This window comes from Eptatretus burgeri, chromosome 4 (assembly GCF_056783735.1).
Source record: "Eptatretus burgeri isolate ZD-2024b chromosome 4, Ebu_testis_v1, whole genome shotgun sequence".
NCBI classification, from domain to species: Eukaryota; Metazoa; Chordata; class Myxini; order Myxiniformes; family Myxinidae; genus Eptatretus; species Eptatretus burgeri.
In genome coordinates, this window is record NC_140964.1 from 139,288,777 (window position 1) to 139,311,882 (window position 23,106).

At 43.2% G+C, this 23,106-nt stretch overlaps 1 protein-coding gene across 4 annotated transcripts in view; it reads right to left on the bottom strand.

Moving 5' to 3' along the window:
• Positions 1–23,106, bottom strand: part of LOC147029237 (uncharacterized) — an 85,098-nt gene that overhangs the window by 15,070 nt on the left and 46,922 nt on the right. For 2 of the 4 annotated variants that reach the window (XM_085876451.1, XM_085876450.1), the window contains exons 4-5: positions 20,779–20,913; positions 20,526–20,642 (exon numbers count right to left, since the gene is read on the bottom strand). In XM_085876451.1, coding sequence (XP_085732577.1) covers positions 20,526–20,642; positions 20,779–20,913 — 252 coding nt within the window. Of the gene's footprint in view, positions 1–17,269; positions 20,643–20,778; positions 20,914–23,106 lie in introns of those variants that run through there. The other 2 variants (XM_085876449.1, XM_085876448.1) reach the window with 1 other exon arrangement.

Here is a 23,106-nt window from a genome sequence, read left to right on the forward strand (position 1 = left end):
CATCAGTACCGTGTAGACTCCTATTTGGTCTCGCCAGTCTGTGCTTGGCTGTAAATCTCAGGCCCAGTAGTCACTCGAACCTGGCCCGAATACATCCTGGACTCACATCAGTATCTTGCCTGGTCTTGTGAGCCCTAATTCTGCACTCCAAAGTCGTCATCATCATCATCATCATCATCAACAGGTATATTGTCAGTCTGTGTCTGCTGCTCGACCACTGTTTTGGACACAAACTTCACCAGTCTGTGCTTTTTCACCTTCCTATTGTCAGGATAGAAGACCATGTCGGCTGGGCTATTCTTGTCGTACCCAACAAAGATACCTTTCTCACACCTTGAGTCGAACTTTCTTTTGTCCTGCTTATAGGCATAACACACTGACCCAAGCTTCTGCATCCTAGACATGTTCGGCCGTCTTCTTGTCAACATTTGTTAAGGCGTGTGTTTTGTGCGATTGCTAAAACATATGTTCCTCATGACAGCTGCTGTTTGCACTGCATAGGTCCATAAGACCTTTGGCAACTCGCTCTCTATTAGCATACACCTAGCCATGTCGAACAGGGTTCGCCAATTTCACTCATCGAACCATTCTGATGTGGTGAGTACGGTGCTGCGGTCTCATGTCTAATACCATGAATTCTGTACCATTATTAGACCCGATACATTTAATTTTTCCCATATGGGGCTGCGACAGCAAGAAACTTCTCTGTTGCTTGCACTGTGTCACTCTTATGTTTTAAAAAGTACACAAACACTGCACTGGAATCATCATCAGTGAAAGATGATGCAAACCTAAACCCGTCTCTGGACTCTGGGTCTATTGGTCCCGTGAGATGTGTGTGTACCAACTCTTGAGCTGCTGTGGCTCTCACATCAGGCTTCCTGTTCCTAGTTTGGATAAACTTTCCCTGAGTGCACACTTCACAATGTAGGGTAGACTTGTCTACTTTGCCCTTGATTTTCATACCATCAACAACATTCTGTAATTTTTGAACATCATCGTAATTAGTGTCCCAGAATCTCATGCTTTGTCTGCATATCATAACAACCCAAACATTGGTCATCACATTCATCATTCACTGTGTGCAAGTAGTATAGCCTATTATGTTCATGAATGTGGAATTGGGTACCGTCTCTGTGTTGTTGGACATCCTTCCCTTCCTTGAAGATCACGGTCGCTCCACTGGCAGTAGCTGCTTTCACGGAGAAGATGTCCTGCAGGTATGAGGGGATATACAACGCCCGTCTCAGCGTCGCGTTGAGACATCACCCTTTGCTGTCAATCAAGCACACCTCCGTGTCTCCAATGCGCTCCGCGACCCCCGTTGCTCCTTCTGCCATCAGCCAACTCCACGCAGTGCGTCTCGGCATGGAACCTGTCATCGAACTTCTTGAACTTTGCTATATCCGTGATGATATGCGAAGTCGCTCCCATGTCCACCATCAGACCTTTTCCATTGATACTGCGTCCTGGCTGGATCTCGCTCATCCAGAATGCAGGTGTTGTGCTTGCCTCCTCGGAAACTCCTCGTGCGTCGTCCCGTCACTGTCTCCGTCTCCAGGTTGCATCCCAATGTGTGGTGCTTTTACACTGGCTTTGTGTCCTTTCAAGCCACATTTGAAGCACACGATGTCCACACTCTCGGCTCCCCGATCACTTGCACTTGCCATAGTGGGTTTCGTCCTCGGCTGTACTCGGGCCTTCATCACGTTGTGGTCGGAAACTGTTGTGTGCATCTTCTCAGTGTCCTCGTAACTCCGTAGCTTAGTTTTCTACTCGGAAAAAAGGCACCGTCTCATCACTTTGAGTCACATGAATGGCGAACGGTTTGAATGATTCTGGCAGTCCCTTCAAAACCATTGCTACTAGCAGTCCATCACTCAATATCTCACCGGCGTTTCTCAATGCTGTGATTGCTGTCTCAGCGCATATGATGTAATCAGTCACACTCACTCAACGACTTTTGTAGTGAAGTCAGTTCTGTATACAGGCTAATTATACGTGGCTTCCCTTTACCTGCATAGTAATCCCTCAGAATCTTTAGAGCTTCCCACCCATTGTCCGTTGCTTCTCGCATTACCGGCGACAAACCTTTATCATCAAGAAACTGTATTAGTTCTGCATATGACTCGACATTTTTCTCCTCATCTGCTTCCACCGCATCTTTGTCAGTCGGCTCATTTAAAATAGTGTCCTTTAACTTTTGCAACCGAAGATGGCCCAGGAATTTCGTCTCCCAAAGTTCATAGTTCTTTTCGTCTCCGTCAAAGACGAGGCGAGGCGAGGCCAACGGCCACTCAAACTTTCCGTCCTCCCACCCATGGGGCCGGCATGCCACTCTCACCGGAGACACGCGGTATGTTGCGATATTTCTCTCGGTGGCAAACTATCTCTGGGTAACTCTGGGCCCATAACCTGTTGATAGAGCTACATTGTACAGAAATTCTGGCGTTGTACCCAGAGCCAGCCTTAAAACCATGACATTACTTCACGGAGGAACAAACACACACAGTCATGCAGGTTTCAACGAAGGAAGGAGAAGAACAAGAATTATTGCACATGCGCACTAGTATATATATATATATATATATATATATATATATATATATATATATATATATATATATATATATATATATATATATATATATATATGTATATAGGTATACTGGTCACATGACAATCACAGCACTTCATATTGGCTGGTTTCATTAATTATTGAGAGCACACACATATCGTATTGGTCAACACAGGGGTACCCCACTACTGACATCCTCCCACTCACAGCCACTCTTTGCTTCCTATCACTGAGCCAGTTTACAATCCAATTAGCTACCTGACCAGCCACTCCACAAGCCCTCACTTTGGCTAACAACCTCCGACGTGGTACCTTATCAAATTCCTTCTTAAAGTCTAGATATACTATGTCCACTGCCTTTCCCTCATCCACCTAATCAGACACTGCTTCATAGAACTCGAAAAGATTTGTTAAACAGGAACTACCTTTGGAAAACCCATACTGACTACCTTTAATTAGTTTGTATTTATTTAAATAGTTCCTCATCTGGTCCTTAATTAATGTCTCCATCACCTTCCCCACAACTGAAGCCAAACTAACAGGTCTGTAGTTTCCCAGCACACTTTGTACTTTGTTCCTTTCACATTTCTTTCGAGTATTTTACATTTCTCCTCATGCATTCGAATTCCTGCTTTTTCCCTATTTTTTTTAAATATAATCTCTTTTACTCTTTATTTCGCTCTTTCTTGATCTATCTGTCGAGGAGAAGTGAATTCTTACAGAAAGTCTTCTGGAAGGCTCACTTTGCTGCACCTGGATGGGTAGTGGAGTCATGGCTAAAACCCAAATCCTGTCCAGATTCCTCCTGATGACTCCATCTTTGCTCTTTCCTTATTTGGGTTCCTTCTGATGATTCCAATGCAGGATTTGGTCTTCAGTTTGATTTCTCAATTTACCAACGATATACGTCACGTGAGCAGTAAGGAGAACGCTGTAGCTGATGCTTTCTAACTGCTCAATATCAACACCATTGACACAACAACCTTCGATTTCAACAGGATTGCCAAAGCACAGCAGGGGGATGAGGAACTTCAGCATCTCAGAGCCTGCCCCACATCACTCAAGTTCAGTGAAGTGCCTCTCTCCATTTCTGAAGGCCCAGTACTAATTTTGTGACATCCACTGCCACTCCTCATTCTTAAGTTCTGGTCAAATTGAGGCACGCTGTATTTTATACTTTACACAATCGATCTCAACTTTCAATAAGAGCAATGCAGCACCTTGTGACAACGTTTTGTCTGGTGTGGAATGGAACCGGAATGTGAGAAACTGGTCCAAAACTAGTCTGTGGTGTCAACAAGCGAAAGTACATCGTCACACAGTGACACCATTATCTCCTGATGCCCATTTTGAGCATATGCACAGTGATTTAATCTGTCCTCTCACAACATCTGACAGTAACACATCTACTCACATGCATTGACCATTTTACCAGGTGGCCGGAAGCTATTCCAATACCTGACTTAGTGGTGCAGACCACCGCCAAAGCTTTTGTTTCCAGATGGGTTGCAGTGTTTGGTGCTCCATATATTATCTCCACTGACAGAGGATGACAGTTTGAGTCCACACTTTTCAAAATGCTGATTCAGTTACTTGGAAGTAAACGCCCAGAACTACCTATTACACCTCGCTACGAAAGGGCTTGTTGAATGGTTCTATCGACAACTTAAATCCTCACAAATAGATCCACATCACTGGATGGAAAACCTACCAGTAGTGCTTTTGGCCATTCGTGCCACGGTGGAAACTGATCTAGGTTGCAGTGCAGCCGAGTTAGTTTTGGATCAACACTTCGTCTTCCTGGGCAATTCGTTACCCCGACTAAAATTCACACCAGCAATTATGTGGACAGACTGCAAAGGACAATAACCGAGTGACATCACACCTTCAAAGTTCAGTAGAGTTCTCCACATTCACACAATGATCGTTTGTATTGTGCCAATGTTTTTGTACGTGACCAGACTGTCATGGCTTCTCTGCAACCTCCCCACTGGGGTCCCTTTTGAGTGATTACCAGGAAGCACCAGTACTTAAACCTAGATTTTAATGTGAAGTTCCGGCCGAATTCTTCCATAACTTTTGAGATATCGTGCCATCTCGTTTTTGGCCCCAGCACTCGTTTTTAATGGAGCTTCACTAACATCTAATCAATTCTTCCTTGTCACACACCGAACCTGTCCACAGAATTTCATCCAGATCCGTCCACAACATTTTGAGATCCTGTACACAGACAAACAGACAGAAAGGGGTGAAAACATAACCTCCTTCACCATTGGTGGTGGAGGTAAATATCATGCTCTGCATCGTTTTTGAGCACCATCTCTCAATGGCGAAGAATGACTTAAAAAAAATCCAGTAGTCGGATCTGGATCTTCACCAAAATAGAATCAATTTGTCATGGTCACACACCCAACATGTTCACCAAGTTTCATCCGAATCCGTCTCCAACTTTGAGATACTGTGCTATATATTGGTTAAGCCCAATCTCTCAATGTTGAAGAATCACATTTAAAATACTAGTTTCCGGATCCGGATCTTCACCAAAATCGAATCAGTTTGTCATTGTCACACACCCAACCTGTCCACCAAATTTCATCAGAATCAGTCCACAACTTTGAGATATCCTACACACACACACACACACACACACACACACACACACACACACACACACACACACACACACACACACACACACACACACACACACACACACACACACACACACATACAACAAAACCTCAGTCCACCCTTAGTGGGTGGAGGTAATGAACTGTTATTGTTTATGGGTAAAGAAGCTGTGAACATCTCAAGACAATTTGACTTTTTTGGTGCATGTGCACAGCTGGAAGAATGGCCTGGAGTTCCACACACTAGTATCTGAGCCATCCAGCCAGGGTTCGAATTTCGGACCAGCTATAAACTCTGATGCTTTTCAGGCAGGGAGAGGCTTCCATGCGTGTTGTCCTTTGGATGGAAGTTAAACTGGGCATCCCATCGACCAACACTAGTTGGTGAACGTTGAAGCTCCTACAGCGTCCTTTGCGAAGTGTACTTGACCTATCGCTGACCCCCGAAACAAATTACAAATTATTGGCCTCACCTCCAGGGGGCACTGCAACAGTGGCACAGTCGAGCTTCCAGTAAAAATGCAACCAGCAGCCAAAGGGTGCCTTCAAAATAAATTAATGAGTGAATGAACACAGTTGCTGCTCTTCATTGGTTCTTGCGTTCTTCCATGCTGAACTTGATGTTGCAGGATTGTTTGCTGTGGTTGCAGTTCCAGACTTGGATGGGGTTGCAGTTGCAGGCATTGAGGATGACATAATTGCAGTCTGCAGATTTGTGCCTTTGCACTGGTCTGCAGGTTGTTGCTCTGCTCGTCATTTGGATTTTTCAAGCAAGGTCTTTGCATTTGCAGCTGCCTGTTGTTGGAGAGACAAATCATAGTTCTGTTGCAGCCTTGTTGTTTGCTCTGTGTAGCAGCCTTCAGGTACACAGGGAAATTTTGCTTTGATCACCATGTGACCAAAATTGATAATCATGTGCCATTACATATTCTCAATACCACAGACAGAGCACTTCTACTTTTAGGACTTTTCTTGATTCTGAACCCCTTGATAAATTCAAGTTTCATAATGAACAGTCTTCTTATTGTAAACAATATTTAATAAGCACGTTCTCCAAATATACCAAATGAGCAGGTACACATGGAACTTCCACGTAATGTAAACAAGTGTGACTTCACAATATTATGCAAAGAACAGTCAAATGCATGCAATACTATCTGAAGTTAATATTGTACAGCTTTGTGCTCCCAAAAGATGCTGCGAAAACCATCCCCCACCACACCCTAAGTCCAAGTCCTCAACTCCCCCAGCCCCAAGTCCAAGTCCTCAACTCCCTCCAGCCACAAGTCCTCAACTCCCCCAGCCACAAGTCCACAACTCCCCCAGCCACAAGTCCTCAACTCCCCCAGCCACAAGTCCACAACTCCCCAGCCACAAGTCCACAACTCCCCAGCCACAAGTCCACAACTCCCCCAGCCACAAGTCCTCAACTCCCCCAGCCACAAGTCCACAACTCCCCCAGCCACAAGTCCTCAACTCCCCCAGCCACAAGTCCTCAACTCCTCCAGCCACAAGACCTCAACTCCTCCAGCCACAAGACCTCAACTCAACTGATCTTCCCCATGTGGTTTGCCCAACAAAGATCATGACTGATCATGAGAGACAGGAGTTTGATGAAGTGAACTTCGTCAAGAGAATTATTAAGAAAGTAGATGGGAGGTTTTGCAAGATGGTCCATTTGTGGAGAGATAGTGGGAGTGTGAGATTGGTCAGGATTGAAGGACATAATCCAAGTGCTTGCCCATCTTGTGTTTTTTTTCAAGTTCTGTTGAGAGGGAAGATGTTGCAGCCTGCCTGTCTGAAGGATGAGAGATGTCACCACTGCACAGGGTGGAGTCAGGAAATAGATAAAGGGGATGTTCCAGAGTCAGAGATATCATTGATAAACATCAGGAATAGGATTGGGAACAGAATACTGCCTTGGAGGTACTCCAGCCTTGACAGTGAGAGGAGATGAAAGGATTCCGGTGAATGCCACACCTTGGCCACGAGAGTAGAGGAAGTCAGTAAGCAAAGTGTGGAATTCACCTTGCATCTCTAATGCAGAGAGTTTAGGGAGCAAAGCAGGATGTCAGATGAGTGCATCAAAAGCACTAGATGTGTCCAGAGAGACAGCCTTGATCTCATGTCTGAAATTGAAGGTCTCCATCCATTGTTGGGTCAGTAGAAGCGGAATATCCAAGGCAGAGTGACCTGTTTTGAGTCCAAATTGTGATCTGAGATGAGGTTTGTTGGAGAAAAGATATGATTTTATGTCAAATGCGATGATGGACTCCATGACCTTGCTGATGATTGGAAGTAATCTGGAGTTAAGGGGTTCAGCTTTTGCCCCTTTTTATGCAATGCAGTGATGAGAGCTGATTTCCAAGCCAATCGAACATGACCTCAGGGAGAAAGAGGGTGTTCAATGGTCCAGAAGCTGAGACCACATTATTTGTTTTTGAGTGCAAAAATTTGGTTCGGTGTTTTAGAGGTAATAACGACTGGGGAATCAAAATTTGCTTTCCTCGAAAGTGGTAATCTGGGCAATCGAGGTGAAAATTTCACAATTGCATGTGACCATTGCCCCAACTTTTCCAACAAAATTATGGGGTCAGGCAAATATAAATAGGCATGACTCAATTTATTTTTATCATAGGATTACAAATTACCCCTATAATTGATCATATCCAAACCCGCTTTCTGACGCTATAATCACTATCAATTAGGTCACTAATTGGGTCATCAAAGGTCAAAAAATTCGGACACTGCTGAAGATTGGTACAATACATGGAAAAAGTCAGCATAAAGAAGATTTTTGGTATTTTCACAATCGAACAGCATTATTTTTCAGAGGAAAGACGAAACATTTTCAAATGTATTCGACCCATGTAAAGAGCTTTACACACCATAAATTCTAAAGTCATAGTTGTAATGGAATTGTAGGCTACAGAACAGACAGGATACAGAACTGGCTATGGCAATCATAATAATCCAAACTTATAACGGCATGCCTATTCATCATGAGACCGTAAATTAGCCCCTAAAAATGACTGAATGAAAAAAAAAATGACTCGTTTTTACCTCTGCTTCCCAAGGTGGAAGGAGGTTACATTTTCACCCCCCCCCGTCTTCTCTGGTTGTTACTTGGCAAAAAAAATTCAAAAAACTATTTTGATCGATTCAGTTTGGTTTTGCCAAGTATGTTGATCGGTTCGGTTGGTTTGTTACTGAGAAAAAAGAAAATTATTTTTGACAAGTTATGTTGTTCACCTCGGTTTGTTTGTTTGTCCGCTCGCCTCCAGCCAAAACCGCTCAACCGATTGTTCTGAAATTTTTGGAGATTAATGTCACCGACCCTGTGACGGTCCTGCATTGAAGTTAGGTAAAATTCGGTCGACCAAAATCGGTCCACATAGGCCAAAAGGCCAATTTGGGCCAAATTTGTAAAATCCTCAAATTTCATCCGATTGGCTTGAAATCTGAACAGGATTTGCAAATCATGTCATTCAATTCAACCACCTAATACTTTTGAGGTCAACATGGGTCAAAAGGTCAACATTGGCCATAAGGTCAACCAAACAAAGGCCAAATTTTTAAATAGTTTTAAAAATTGTCAATTTTCATCCAATTGACTTGAAATTTGAAGACCATTTGCAAATCAGAACGCTGAATTCAACCACCTATTAATTTAGAGATCAACTTAGGCCAAAAGGCCAAATTGGGCCAAATTTCTAAAGTCCTCAATTTTCATCTGATTGACTTGAAATTTAAAGAGCATTTGCATGTCAGATCACTGAATTCAACCATCTAAACTTTTGAGATCAACAAAGGCCAGAAGGCCAAATTTTGTAAAATCCTCAATTTAAATCCGATTGACTTGAAATTTGAGGATCATTTGCGTATCAGGTCACTGAATCCAACCACCTATTAATTCTGAGGTCACCATAGGCCAAAAGGTCAACTTAGGCCAGATTTCTGAAATCCTCAATTTTATTCCGATTGACTTGAAACCTGAAGAGCATTAGCATACCACGCCATTGAATTCAACCACCTATTATTGTTGTGGTGCCAGGTTCGGTAGCGAGGACAACTGCTCGATGGAGAAGTCGGGCAGTCTCCTACCGAACACCAGAATTGAGAGGTCGTCACCCCGGATAACTCCGGAGTCGATGGGTCACTTAAAGGACCGTGGTCGCCAATATTTTGACGGCGAGAGGTAGGGTCCACTTGTCTAATTCCAATTTACCTAAGTACCCACGCCGTCTAACTACCGGGGAAGCTACACCCTCGGCCGACTTTGTCTGAACCGAGTTGCTATCACCAACTCGGATCCAGTGTAACCGAGCGGAAGTTACCAAAGCCGCGCCGGACCAAATGAACACTTACGGCACAGACGGCCTCACTATTTCTCAAGCCCACACTGTGCTGCGTCAATGGTAGAAATCACAGGCAACGTACTGGAACATTTAACAAGAGGGTTTATTTATAAGGGAGGGAGACACAGAGCAGACTTGATCACGAATAAAATGCAATGTACAAAGAGCGAAAAACACTTAACAATTCTACTTAACAGACTGGCGCCACACACACACCCAAAAAGAAATGGACCCCATCGGGTCTTTATTGGATCCTCCAGCCGAGGAGGATAGTTCAGCTGGGGGGGGGGGACAGAGCCTGGCCAGGTACCTGTCTGCCTCGTGCGGTCACACCGACTCCAACCCACTGCGGTGGGACTCGAACCCACGACCCGGTATCCACGAGCCCACGATCCTGGCTGCCACGAAGGACGATCAAGCACCACGGTCCTTGCTGCTCGACCACCACCACCATGAGGAGCCCCACAAAGGACCGCAGACGACACACCAAAGGGCCAAGAGCAAAAACGACGACAACGACTCGACTCTCCTTTTGACGACGACTCTACTGTGGTACCGAATCCAGTGACTATATTGTCATCAATTCCATCCAATACAGTGTGTTACACTACAATTGATCTAAGTATTGCTCTCTTCTCACTACCAATCCACGAGGATTTGCAGAACCTGTTTGCTTTTACCTATGAAGGGGTACAGTACACTTGGACGGTGCTGCCACAGAGCTTTGCGGATAGCCCGAGATTGTTCTCGCGAGCACTCCATAAGGATTTGAATGACGTAGTGCTTGCTGAAGGGTTTACTTTGGTTCAGTATGTAGATGATTTGTTGATTTGCTCCACATCAGAGGATAATTGCAAAAAGGACACCTTAACCCTTTTAAGAGCACAAGCTGCCAAAGGCCAGAAGGTGCCAAAGGCCAAATTACAACTGTGTGCGACCCAGGCAACATACCTGGGGTATGTATTGAGTGGAACCTCGAGAAGATTGTCAAATGACAGGGTGCAAGCTATTCTGAACATTTCAAAACCCAAAACAAAGAAAGAAATGAGACGTTTCTTGGGGATGGCTGGATATTGCAGACAATGGGTACCTGATTATGCAGTACTGGTTAGCCCACTGTTAGACATGATGCAGGACAAAGCACCGGAGCTGATGGAGTGGACACAACAGGCAGAAGAAAACTTTGGCAATGTCAAAACAGCTCTGACAACGACACCAGCCTTGGGTTTGCCGGATTATGAGAAGACGCTTTATTTATATACCCATGAGAGATATGGATTTGCACAAGCAGTACTAACACAGCTGCATGGTGACAAATGCGTCCATTAGCATATTACAGCACAAAACTAGACCCTGTGGTACAAGTATTTTCACCATGTTTGCGGACAGTAGCTGCTGCCTCATACGCTGTGCAAACTACAAGTCAGATTGTGATGACATCACCTTTGGTGCTGCAATTACCACACTGTGTAAGTTCTGTATTGCTAAAAGCAAAAACGCAACACCTATCAGCAGTAAGAGCAATGACATATGACCGAGTGTTAATTCAAGCAAAGAATGTGGTAATTGAAAGATGTCCGGCACTGAACATAGCATCCTTAATGCCAATCGCTGATGATGGGGAGGAACATAACTGCGAGGAAGTAATGACAAAAACCGCAACAGATTTAAAGGACGTCCCGCTGCAAAACCCTGAAATGATGGCCCATCATGGATGGTGGATGGCTCATCAACAAAAGCAGTAGATGGGTCATTACTGTCAGGATATGCAGTGTGCTGTGAAAGTGACATCTTGGAAAGTGGTAAGCTACTTCGACATTATTCCGCACAACAGGCAGAACTATGTGAGCTAATTGCAGCATGCAATTGAGCCGAGGATAGAAGCATAACAATATATAGATTCCCAATATGCGTACGGGGTGGCACATGATTTTAGGGCACTGTGGAAAATAAGGGGGTTTCTAATATCGCAAGGCACGCCAGTCAAAAATGGTAAATTGATAGCAGAACTGTTAGAAGCTGTTCACTTACCGAAACAAAAAGCAATAGCAAAATGCTGAGCACATACAAAGCAAAGAGATATTGTCTCAAAAGGAAATGCTTTCGCCGATTCAGCAGCAAAACAAGCAGCAAAATCACAACAAATAGCAAATACGCTCGTCAAAGAGAAAAAGGACGTCAAAGGACGCCGACTATTGATGACATTGCAGCACTACAGGTGGTAACTGAGGCAAGTGAAAAAGCCAAGTGGGAGAAAATAGGTTGCTGTTATAATGCAGAAACAAAACTTTGGGTCTCAAAGGAAGGTAAGGTGGTTGCCCCAAAGGTGCTTTTACCATGGCTTGCACGTTTGGCTCACGGAAGTGGCCACACGAGCAAACGGAGGATGCAGAAGGAGGTGCTACGAACATGGCACGCTCAAGGATTTGCAGATGTGGCAGAAATTTTTTGTAGAAGCTGTATTGTCAACACCATAATGTTGGTGAAGTGTTTAAACAACCGGAAGGAGCTCATCCTCTACCCTGGGGGCCTTTCGTCCATACTAAAATGGACTTCGTAACATGCCAAAATGCTGTAATTACCACTACATTTTGGTAGTGGTCGATATGTTCACCAAATGGATTGAGGCATATCCATGCAGAACATGTGATGCAAGGACAGTGGCAAAACTTTTGCTCAAAGAGTACATTTTCAGGTATGGGATACCTTACGAAATATCAAGTGATAAAGGATCACATTTTACATCGGATATTACCAAGGAACTCTGCAGAACTTTGCAAATCAAACAACGCTTCCACTGTCCGTATCATCCTGAGTCAACAGGGCAAGGAGAATGCCAGAATGGCATACTTAAGAACAAAGTTGCCAAAATATGTGAAAAAACAGGTTTGAAACGGCCAGAGGCTATTCCTCTGGTACTGATGTCAATGAGGTCAATGGTAAACAAGCACAGTGGATTGTCCCCACATGAAATATTGATGGGGAGACCGATGTGAGTACCGGTAACCGCCCCATGAACCCTGAAACAAATGGACATGCACATGATGGATGAGACAATGACTAACTTTTGTGTTGCCTTCACAAGGGTTGTCAAAGTTTTCCACTCGCAGGTCAAACAAGCTCTATCAGAACCAGCTACGTAGGAACACCATGGCATCCAGCCCGGTGAATGGGTGTACATCAAGGGGTTCAAGCGGAAAAACGCACTGAAGGCACGTTGGACCAAACTCCATCAGGTATTATTGGTCACCAACACAGCTGTCAAGTGCAAAGGTAAACAATCATGGGCTCACGCATCTCACTGCAAAAGAGCATATAGGAAGCCATAAAGAGAAGAAAGGAAATCCGCAAGTGGGAAGAATGTTACCGGGGGTTAATGACATATATATATATATATATATATATATATATATATATATATATATATATATATATATATATATATATATATATATATATATATATAGCCGTGCTTTTGATTAGCACGTGCATAATTGTGATAATATGGATGATAACAGGCAGTGAGGGCATTATGGGAATGTCATGGACAGCAGAATGCTTGGTAGGTCGAGAGTAGGGGAAACAAGGAATGGGTCGTGACTGGGAACACAGGGCAAAAGAAGGTAAACATCGGGACCAATTGCATGAGAAAGGCGTGGATGGGACAAGCACTTATTTGACCCTTCCATATAATTATGCACCCCGTGTGAAATGGGATGGAGGTGACGTAGACATTGTTCGCCTGAAACGAGGCATAGTATTACATGAAGGGATAACTGGACATCCACTGAACACTTTTATAGCAATAACTTTACAACATGCTAAAAGTATTAACAAAAACAAGTGTTGGGTTTGCTCACAGCTCCCCCACTCATCCAAGCATGGACTGCCCCTCTCGGCAGTCCCATTTTCAGGGGAAGATATATGCGGGTACCTGGTTCGTAGACAGGCTGACCCAGCCCTAACTCGAACAGAAGGGAGAGTAGGGGAAGAAAGGGTGAGAGTACAAGAAATTACAAGTACCTGGGAAAAGGGGGGGGGGGATACAAATGTACTGACTATTGGCACTGGTACTATCCTAAGTATCGGGTGAAACATAACTTCCTATATACAGGGGAAAAGGATGACGGCACTCCCCGATATAGGACAAATTTTTCCTCACGATCGCAGGGGAAAGGATTTGAGAAATACCCACCACATTTTGAGGTGATAAGTGGAGAGGTAGGAATAGTTTGCCGAGTAAGTAGCAAAGGAAATGAACCTTACTTGGGTCATTCGACATGCCAATACTGTGCCGAAGATGGGGAAGAAAAAGTAACCATTGAGGGATGAATTATTGGGATAAGAATAGATATAAGGATAGGAATGAATAATCTCATGGAACCCCAGGCACCATTAAACAGTACATATTTCGTATATGGGCATAGGGCATGTTCGTAGTAACCAGCTGGGTGGACGGGATCTTGTCATTTAGGATATGTAATACCCCAAATTCGTATTCTTTATCACCTTTCATGTAACAGAATAAACTAGAACGGGCACTCAGTAGAGCGCAGACCTTCGCCAACGCTACATTTTGCCCCCCCCCCCAAGAAACCGTTGATTGTGAGGGTATTTAATCCCATACCACATCTGCCATCTCATGTGTGTTATGATGGCTTAAAAACATTAAATTTCCTGTGTCATATCGTATATCACAAGATTGGGCATTGAATTCACAACATTTTGGCATTGGTTGCATGCAAATTGGATAAAAATCGACTGCACTATTGGCAAAATGACGATTTTGACCTTTTCATGACCTCGACCTTGACCTTTGTACTCTTAATTTTGTAATTGGTTAGGAGTGTGGGAAACAGAACAGTCAACATTTTGGTGTTGGTTTCATGCAAATCGGATAAGAATTGACTGTGTTATGACTAAAACCGCACATTTTGCAATGTCGTGACCCCCCCTGACTTTTGACTCCCAACCGCTAATAAGGGTTATTACGTCATTGTGTCATGTCACATATCACAAGATGGGGCATTGAATTCTGAACATTTTGGCATTTGTTGCATGCAAATTGGATACAAATTGACCGCGCTATGGTAAAAAGACGATTTTGACCTTTTCATGACCTTGACCTTGACCTTTGACCCGATCGCTCCCAAAATCTAATCAAATGGTCCTTGGATAATAACCAATCATCCCACCAAATTTGCTGCGATTCAGTTCAATACTTTTGGAGTTATGCGAATAACAAACAAACAAACAAACAAACAAACACACATATTCACAAACAAATAAATAAATAAAAATACACAGCGATCAAAACATAACCTTCGCAACAAAGTTTGCGAAGGTAACAAAACAGATCTATTTCAGAAACTGAACGATATTTCATGATAGCCTTTCCATTTTATGGCGTTAGGAAAGCTGCTCGAGAAATCATTCACTTGGCAGCCTCTCTGGAGAAGCTTGCGAATGAAACTGCTGAGGGTTTTACCAAAGTAAATGCTGAAATGGTTGCCATACGGGCAGTAGCTATGCAGAATCATATCGCCCTTGATGTCCTATTGGCTGCACAGGGAGGCACATGTGCAGTAGTGTGGTCGGAATGTTGCACCTATATCCCTGATAACTCAGAAGAGATTGACGATCTGGCTGGGAAAATTAAAACAGAAGGTGCCAAATATCATGATTATAATAAGGGATGGAAATGATGTTTGGTGGATGGGGAGCATGGACACTCCTCATCTTGTTCGTTGAACTTATGATATTCATTGCTATTGTTGTCATCATAGCATGCATAAGAGCAATAATCGGTGTGTGTGTGTGTGTGTGTGTGTGTGTGTGTGTGTGTGTGTGTGTGTGTGTGTGTGTGTGTGTGTGTGTGTGTGTGTGTGTGTGTGTGTGTGTGTGAGTGAAAATTTGGCACAGTAACAACGATGGTGTCGCATGAAGTTTCCCTGGACCAACCATCTCTGAGCAACTATGACGACCCTGCAGATCCAGAAGATCCAGAAAACCCAGAAAATAAAGAACCAAGTATAAAATTGAGTTGAGACACCATGTCGGTGGGATTTTTGGGAAAATATGAAAGTGCAGACACTCGTGCCTTTGGGACTGACAACACCCCTTTTGAAAGAATTCAAGAATTGTTGCTAAAGAACCAAAAGCAGATGGATGCTTGTGATGAAGAGATGTGGATTAATGGAGGTATCTTTAAAACTAAAGGGGAAAAGGAATTCAAGCGGCTTGCTCTTATAAAACCTGATTAGTATAATTGAAAAAGGTCATTGGACGTATATGTTCGGTGTGGACAAGGTTCTTTCCTTCCAAATCGCTTGTGCCCCCCAATTCTGTGGGTATGAGGAGGTGGTGGCCTCCAAGGGTTACATCCATTTGCTAGGGTGATAACCCACCACAGAGCACAAGTTTGGGTGATGCGGTGGAAACGAGCCTGCCGCTAGCTGACGACAAATTTAGATTTTCAGTCAGTTTGTCCTTACAGAACAAACACATAGGTTGTTCTGTATGAACAAAACAGGGAACTGTGGAAAATGGATTCTTAATTGAATTTATAATCATGCAAAAATGCAAATTAATTTGCTTTAGTGCTCGAAGAAAGAATTTAATAAATATATGCTGAGAAAACTTGGAGAGGGCAGAATACACACATTCCTCTGAAGTCGTAAACAACCTTGAAAAACCTTATCGATCTGATGGTATCTCCCGGATCATTGGTATCTCCCGTGATGAGGCTGAGTCTTTGGGCCTCTCACTCTCTCATGGCAGGCAGGTCGGTGGTCTTTCTGTCTTCTACCATCTGCTCTCTGGTCTCGTTCCCCTTGCTCTGTCTGCGATATGTCCCAACCATATTTCCACAGGGTGCTCAATGTCCGCCAACCCCCTTCTGGTAAAACTACTAAAATCACGAATCACCGCTGACCTTCACTCTTTCATTCCTCTTTTTGCTATCTTTAGAATAAACTCCCACACTCTCTTCAATCCCATTCTTCCCTCCAGGCCTTCAAAACAGCTGTTCACCACCACCTCTTATCTTTCCCAATCCAAAACCTCGATCTTTTCTACCCCCGTTCATCCACCCCAATCCCACCTCCTTCAAATTCCCTGCTTTCCTTCCTGAAAGTCCCTGTGATGTCCATCTTGTATACACTGTGTTCCCTGCCCCATCCCTCCCCCTTCCACAGGTCTAATGTCTCTGTTCCCCACCGTTTTGACCTTCCCTCTCCCACCCCTCTTGGCTTGTGCCCCCCTTGCTATGCGTTGTGCGTTAGCTCTCATACGAGCCTCGACAATGTATACATGAAAAAGAAATGATTATATTGTTACACAGTTAACCAACACAATATATCTATTCATTTAAAACAACCATCAGTATGCAATGAGCCATTATCAGGTGTATTTCAAAGTCTCAGAGAAGAAATATAGAGAACACAAATGGGGTGGGTGTTCTACTCACATATAAGTGAATTGACCAATCACATTATGATAAGAGACAAACAGAACATTTTCAAGGATGTGGTTATGACTGTTTCAAATGCAAATTCCTATGGTATGTCCTGAGGACTTTCAAGCTATGTCAGATATTTGCATGGCTTCACTGTCCTCACCCTTCATGACTGTTGCATAATGTATACTTCATTTCAACATAACAAAGCCCTGCATTCATGTGATTCCTAGAGGTGCACTACACAGCAAATTTGTTGTTCCTTTATTAGAATTAAGCATTCCTGCATCTCCCTGGTACCTGAACAAAGGCAGCTTTATTTAACTTGCCAACCGAGTGAAATAAAGAAAAGGTCATATTGTTTCACAGTTAACTAACACACTATATCTCGTCATCATAAAACAACCATCAGTATGCTATGATCCATTATCAAGTATATTTTAAAGTATCAGAGCAGCAAACATAAGCGGGGTACACATTTCCTTTAAATAAGCATGGACTAATAAACGGATCTTTCACCAGGCCCAAATGCTCTTGTGCCAGGACAGGGATTATACGTTCATTATTATTATTGCCATATGTCAAAAGTCATCTGGTTTAAAATGTTCGCTTTGAGTGGTATGGTAGTGGTGTTGAGTATTTACTGATGGACACAGGAGAGCACTGTCTGAACATCGAGAAAGGCAAACAATATCCTCAATTAATCAATGTTCCTCAGTTTTTAAAAGATATGTTTCAGTTATATGGATGAACAAGACCACAGTATTCTTGAACAAAGATTCTATTTCACTCATTTGTGGTTTGTCAAGCAAACATTGTGACGAGTAAAACAAAGAAACTCACAAACTGCAGGCAGTCCACTGCAAACGTAATAAGTTCTGACTTTCTCATTGTCAGAGAACTAATAAGCATGTTTTATACTACAAGCATATGAAATATTTATCTCAACTCTGTGTCAGTGCCTTTACCCACAATGCTTTCTGACAAACCATTCCTTATCTGGTGGCAAAGTGACTTTAGCCAATGCTTTACAACAGATTTCATACCTCCATATTGTTTTAAAAGCATTTGAAAAGGAAGAGAGAAATGAGTATGTAATTTGTGGACAAAGAGCGCTTATCCCAACATGAAAAAAGATATGTTTCAGAATGATCAAAACAGAAACACCAACGCTTTGTGACAGAAAGCTCTGTGGATCACATGACTATCACCTTAGATGTCCAAAAATTGTTGGTGTAGCATGTTATTCACAATTTCACAAGATGGGATTAATTATTTTACTTCCACAGTGCCAGTAGATTACTCTGCAGAGGATACCGTGTCTTTCTGTGTCCAGCTGTTCTAACATGAGTTTTTCACATCCAGAAAGGAGGTGACTGGAACTGTTCCCGACAAAACCTGCATTTTTCTAATTGACTCAATCCCTTAAAGGCATTCGTGAAGTGTCATTGGTCTTCAGCATTTATGATAATTCGTTCTCCAACCCAATTAATTTGACCTCTTCTGAGACATTGCAAAGAGCATACCTTAGCGATCCTCGTTTCCTCCTGTGTAGTTTTTCTGTGTAGTTTCCATAATTTGCACCTGTTTTTGGAAAAATTTTGCTCAATGGATGAAGGATCCCTTTTCTGGTTTGTTGTTTTCTTGCTTGTGTACACCTAATATCATAGTCTATTGAGCTTTTCACATACTCCGTTAATCCTACACATGATGTTCTGTGCACTTGGTGAAGCTCCATCAAACCACCACCTTCCTCTTGCCTCGGTAAGTATAATTAACCTCCGCCATCGAAGATGGACGAGGTTAATGTTTTCACCCTGTCTGTTTGTTTCCTTGTTTGTTTGTGAACAGTATTATGGAAAAACCCCTGGACGGATTTTGACGAAACTTGGTGAGGGGATTAGGTATGGTCCAAGGATCATGCCATGATGTTTTGGACTTGGTATAAAGTCCAATATGGCCGCTATGGCGGCCATTTTGAAAAATATATTTGAATTTTTGTTTTTGCATTTCTCTACGTTTTAAGTGATTTCCAACCAAAAAATAAATAAATTTGTTGGAGAAAAAAATTTTTTGCAACTTTTTTTCAAAAAAAATTTCGATTTTATTTGAATATTTTTTTTGCATTTCTACATGTTTTAAGTGATTTCCAACCCCCCCAAAAAAGTTCGAAAAAAAAATTGCAACTTTTTTTTCAAAAAAATTTGAAAATTTTTTGGCATTTCTACATGCGTGTCGATCTAGTTTAGTTTATTCAATCGTGGTTCAGTAGAGTCTGATCTGTTTTGACCTACAATGAATAGGACATCAGGTTCACTTAAGTGACCCAGCAGTATTGGCGGCGGAGGTTTTGCACTCCACAGAGTGCTCCCCCTCTAGTTTTGGTATGCATTGGTTTTTATCAAACATCTTGTGAATATTTAGAAGTTTCCTTGTTTTGGTGTCTAGATTGTTGATCTCTACTTGTGGCCAGTTTATAATTGCACAGCTATATGGAATACTGGCATTGCAAATTGATTTATAGCTTTGTTTATGTTTCTTTGGGAGAGGGATGACTTCAGAATTAGTCTTATTCTGTGGAGGTACACTTTGCTGATTATTTTACGAATTGTTTTGTGTTGTATCTGGAAGCCTTCTTCTATTCTTAAGTATTTGTCAGATGCTTCGATTTCATCGCTCTACTGTATGGATCTTCATATGCATATTCAAATTGCATTTTTGAGAGAAACCTTTATCACATCTGGAACATTTGTAAGGTCGCTTTCCTGTATGGATCATCACATGCATTTTCAGACAGTCTTTTCGAGAGAAACCTTTATCACAGACAGAGCATTTGTAAGGACGCTCTCCTGTGTGGATCCTCGCATGATTTTTCAAAATGTCTCCTCGAGAGAAAGCTTTATCACAGAAAGAGCATTTGTAAGGATGCTCTCCTGTATGGATCTTCATATGCGAATTCAAATGACGTTTTAGAGAGAAACCCTTATCACACACAGAACATTTGTAAGGACGCTCTCCTGTGTGGACCGTCATGTGCTCTTTCAAACCTTCTTTTCGAAGGAAACTCTTATCACAGACAGAGCATTTGAAAGGACGCTCTCCTGAGTGGATCCTCATATGCTGCTTCAGACAGTCTTTTCGAGAGAAACCTTTATCACAGACAGAGCATTTGTTAGGTCGCTCTCCTGTGTGGGTCCTCATATGCTCTTCCAAACGCTCTTTATGAGAGAAACCCTTATCACAGATAGTGCATTTATAAGGTCTCTCTCCTTTATGGATCATCATATGCATTTTCAATTTGCTTGTGCGAGAGAAACCTTTATCACAGACAGAGCATTTGTGTGGACGTTCTCCTCTGTGGGTCCTCATGTGTCGTTTGACGTTTCTCAGTGAAGTAAAATCTACACTGCATACATTACACTTATAATGCATTTGCCTTTCGATAACCTTTTTGGGTTTGTTTAATTTAATATTGATCTTTGTGCTGTTTTCACCAGACGTACACTTGTATTTTGAAGGTCGTGAGTCTTGTTCTTGGGATTGTTTCTTCAAAATAGATATCTTCTTCAATGTCACACTGCACCTGGACCTTATCTGCATAATTGGACTTCTTGATTGTTCTACAAAAACAAAGAACAAGTTATTTTACGGTTTTTTTTTTGTCAAACACAAAATGAAAATTCTTTATCAATTTCAAAAATTTTATAAACCCTGAATTAAAAAGATTGAATGTTCATTTTGTAGGTTTCTGCTCACCTGTTGCAGAACAGACAGGACTGCCATTTGTCAAATTAACATCTGAATCTTCCTTTGCAGAATAATATCTCAAAGTTTCTGAAACAGATGAACCGTTGTGTCGTCTAGATTTCACATTTGCAGGAGAGACATCACCTGAATACAATGAAGGACATGAAGTTTAAAACATTGCCAAATATAAATCCGGTCAATAGGTAGTATGCAATAGACGTCACTTCTGCTGTTAGAATGAGGCTCCATCATGCTGCCGCCATTACAGGAGATGAATCGAGGTGTTTACAATGAGAAATATATATATATATATGCATATACATATATATACATATATATATATACATATACACACACACAAACCCAACCTGTCCACCAAATTTCATCAGAATCAGTCCACAACTTTGAGATATCCTACACACACACACATACACACACACACACACACACACACACACACACACACACACACACACACACACACACACACACACACACACACACACACACACACACACACACACACACACACACACGAGCTGGAGTGTGCAACAACCATTTCCAAGATAAGCATTTCCCCATTCTCAACTCAGTATTTCCATAAATTGATGTGCATAAGCCACATCTATAATTTTGCGAACTCACACGTTGACTTCTGCTTTGGGGATTTTTTATACTTATTGATCAAACACGCTTGTGTTAGAAACACGGGCTGCGGTGCTTGTGGAAACACTGGCTGCGGCTGCGGTGCTTGTGGAAACACGGGCTGCGGTGAATCGGTAGAAATGGGGTAAAGCTCCAGGGATCTGTGACATCCATGCTGAACTTCTCAAGGCTGGTGGAAATGCTGCACTCGTGTCGTTGCATGCAGTTTTGTGCTCTGCCTGGAACACAGGCATAATCGCAAATGATTGGAAGAGGAGCCTTGTTGTCCCTCTCTGGAAAGGGAAGGGTGATCGCCAAGACTGCAACAACTACCGAGGGGTGACGCTGCTCTCAGGGGTGACGCTGCTCTCAGGGGTGACGCTGCTCTCAGGGGTGACGCTGCTCTCAGGGGTGACGCTGCTCTCAGGGGTGACGCTCTCAGTGCCGGGCAAGGTCTTTGCTCGGTAATTCTTGATAGGGTTCGCCACCATCTGTTTGAGCACCAGCGTCCAGAGCAGTCAGGCTTTACACCAAAGAGGTCAACGATTGACCGTATCCTTGCTCTTCGTGTCCTCACCGAACGCAGACGAGAGTTTTGGCAGGGGCTGCTTGCTGCCTATGTTGATCTCTGTAAATCGTTCGATTCAGTGAATCGGGATGTCCTATGGAGGATTCTTGGTCTTCGTGGGGTGCCACCAAAACGGATCGATCTGATGTCTGAACTCTACTCTGGTACTGAGAGTGCTGTGAAGTGTGGTGGTACCATCTCTGACTTATTTCCAGTTGTTACTGGAGTTTGTCAGGGGTGTGTACTTGCCCCCACACTTTTCAGCACTTGTATGGACTGGATTTTAGGGAGGATGTCGGAAAGATCAAGCTGCGGTGCATCGTTTGGGAATGTCAAGATCTCAGACTTTGATTTCGCAGATGATGCAGTCATCTTTGCGGAGATTTTAGATATCCTTTTGGGGGCCCTCGAGGTGCTGAATGAGGAGTCGGAGCCGCTGGGATTACGGGTTTCTTGGGTCAAAACTAAGATCCAGGCTTTCAATGACCTCTTGGATGCTGCTGTCCTGTCTGTGTCTGTTTGGGGTGAGGATGTTGAGGTCGTGGAGAGATTCACTTACCTTGGCAGTGATATTCATGTCTCTGCTGGCTGTGAGTCAGAGGTCAATAGATGTCTGGGTCGGGCCTGGGGAGTCATGGATTCACTGGATCATGGGGTGTGGCACTGCCGGTACCTGTGCGGGAGGACGAAAGTCCGAGTCTTCAGGTCCTTGGTGCTTCCAGTCTTGCTCTATGGATGCGAGACTTGGACTCTGACCAAGGATCTGAGACGGGGACTTAATTCCTTTGGTGCCAGGTCTCTTCGGAGAATCCTTAGCTATCGCTGGTCAGATTTTGTGTCCAACGAGCGGTTGCTGAGACAGACTCGGATGAGATTTGTTACCTGCATGGTCCGTGAGCATCAGTTGCGGCTGTATGGACATGTGGCTCGTTTTCCTGACGCTGATCCTGTTCACCAGATTCTCTCAGCGAGGGAGTCTCGTGAGTGGAGGAGGCCAGTGGGCCGACCACGTGCCTCGTGGTTGCAGCAGGTTGACCGGCATCTCAAGGAGATGGGGATGGGCCTGGCATCTGGCTGGGGGGAAGGCCAGACGGAGGCCCCTGGAGTACCAACGGAAAGTGGAC